This window comes from Capsicum annuum, chromosome 9 (assembly GCF_002878395.1).
Source record: "Capsicum annuum cultivar UCD-10X-F1 chromosome 9, UCD10Xv1.1, whole genome shotgun sequence".
NCBI lineage: Eukaryota > Viridiplantae > Streptophyta > Magnoliopsida > Solanales > Solanaceae > Capsicum > Capsicum annuum.
The window spans coordinates 7,515,185-7,516,163 of record NC_061119.1 but is presented as its reverse complement, the minus strand read 5'-3'; the positions used below and the strand labels follow the sequence as shown (position 1 = coordinate 7,516,163).

General features: G+C 36.1%; 1 protein-coding gene across 2 annotated transcripts in view; it reads left to right on the top strand.

Moving 5' to 3' along the window:
* The window catches only part of LOC107843092 (phenylalanine ammonia-lyase-like), a 13,361-nt gene extending 13,065 nt beyond the window's left edge, over positions 1-296 (top strand). The window contains exon 3 of one of the 2 annotated variants that reach the window (XM_047395884.1): positions 32-296. In XM_047395884.1, coding sequence (XP_047251840.1) covers positions 32-159 — 128 coding nt within the window. In that variant the 3' untranslated portion in view covers positions 160-296. Of the gene's footprint in view, positions 1-2 lie in introns of both variants that reach the window. The other variant, XM_047395885.1, reaches the window with a different exon arrangement.
* Positions 297-979: the final 683 nt, after the last annotated feature.

The window sequence follows — 979 nt, the reverse complement described above, 5'->3', positions numbered from 1 at the left end:
AGGAAGGAACTTGGAACTGAACTGTTGACAGGTGAAAGAGTCCGATCACCTGGTGAGGAGATTGACAAGGTGTTCACAGCAATGTGCAACGGACAGATTATTGATCCATTGTTGGAGTGTCTCAAGAGCTGGAATGGTGCTCCCCTTCCAATCTGTTAGGTGTCTGCCAGAAAAAGAAGCTTCTGTTAATGCTTGTCTAGTGCCATTTTTCAGATTCTTTTTACCCTATGGTGAATTACTATCATAATATGTTGTGAACTAATATCTTTTTTGGTTATTAAAACTCTCTTTGAATATGTTGGATTGTAGCTATTTGTGTCTCTTTTCAGTAAAAAACTTGATGAAAAGTGACAGTGTGCTTATATCTATTCAACTCTTCTGTTCAATCTAGTTCCTCTTCTTATTCTATTCCAAGTATTAACAACTGTGGGTTCACAAGTAAGGTTCCAACATTTTTCAGATGTTTTGGATTTACCTTTGTTTTTTTTCTTGGATATGCTTGTTAGCATAAGACAACAATAATTACGCCTCAGTCTGATATATATTGAGATCGGCTATAAGAAAATCACTTGTTATGATCGTACAAAATAAGCAAACCACAAAGTAAAAGAAAACAACAAGAACACACAAAGATTTACGTGGAAACCTTGCGAAAAAAACCACGGGTAGCGGTAGAGGAATTTCACTATGATGGATGAATAATACAATGAGGAGAATGACGTATATATATCACGTCCAAAATGACCCACTAAATGCGCTTATATAATACGTGCGTACAAATAATTCTACGCCAAAAAACATACAGATCCATCACAGACCCCATGAAAAATCACAAACATGGGTCGTACTGCAAACTTTTTAGGATCGGAACAACAAAATTCGGGTCACAAACTTTAACAATCTCCATCTTGACATGAATTCCAATTTAGAACTCAAATCCATTTCAAGAAAAAAAAATCTCCACCTCTTCCACAAAAGC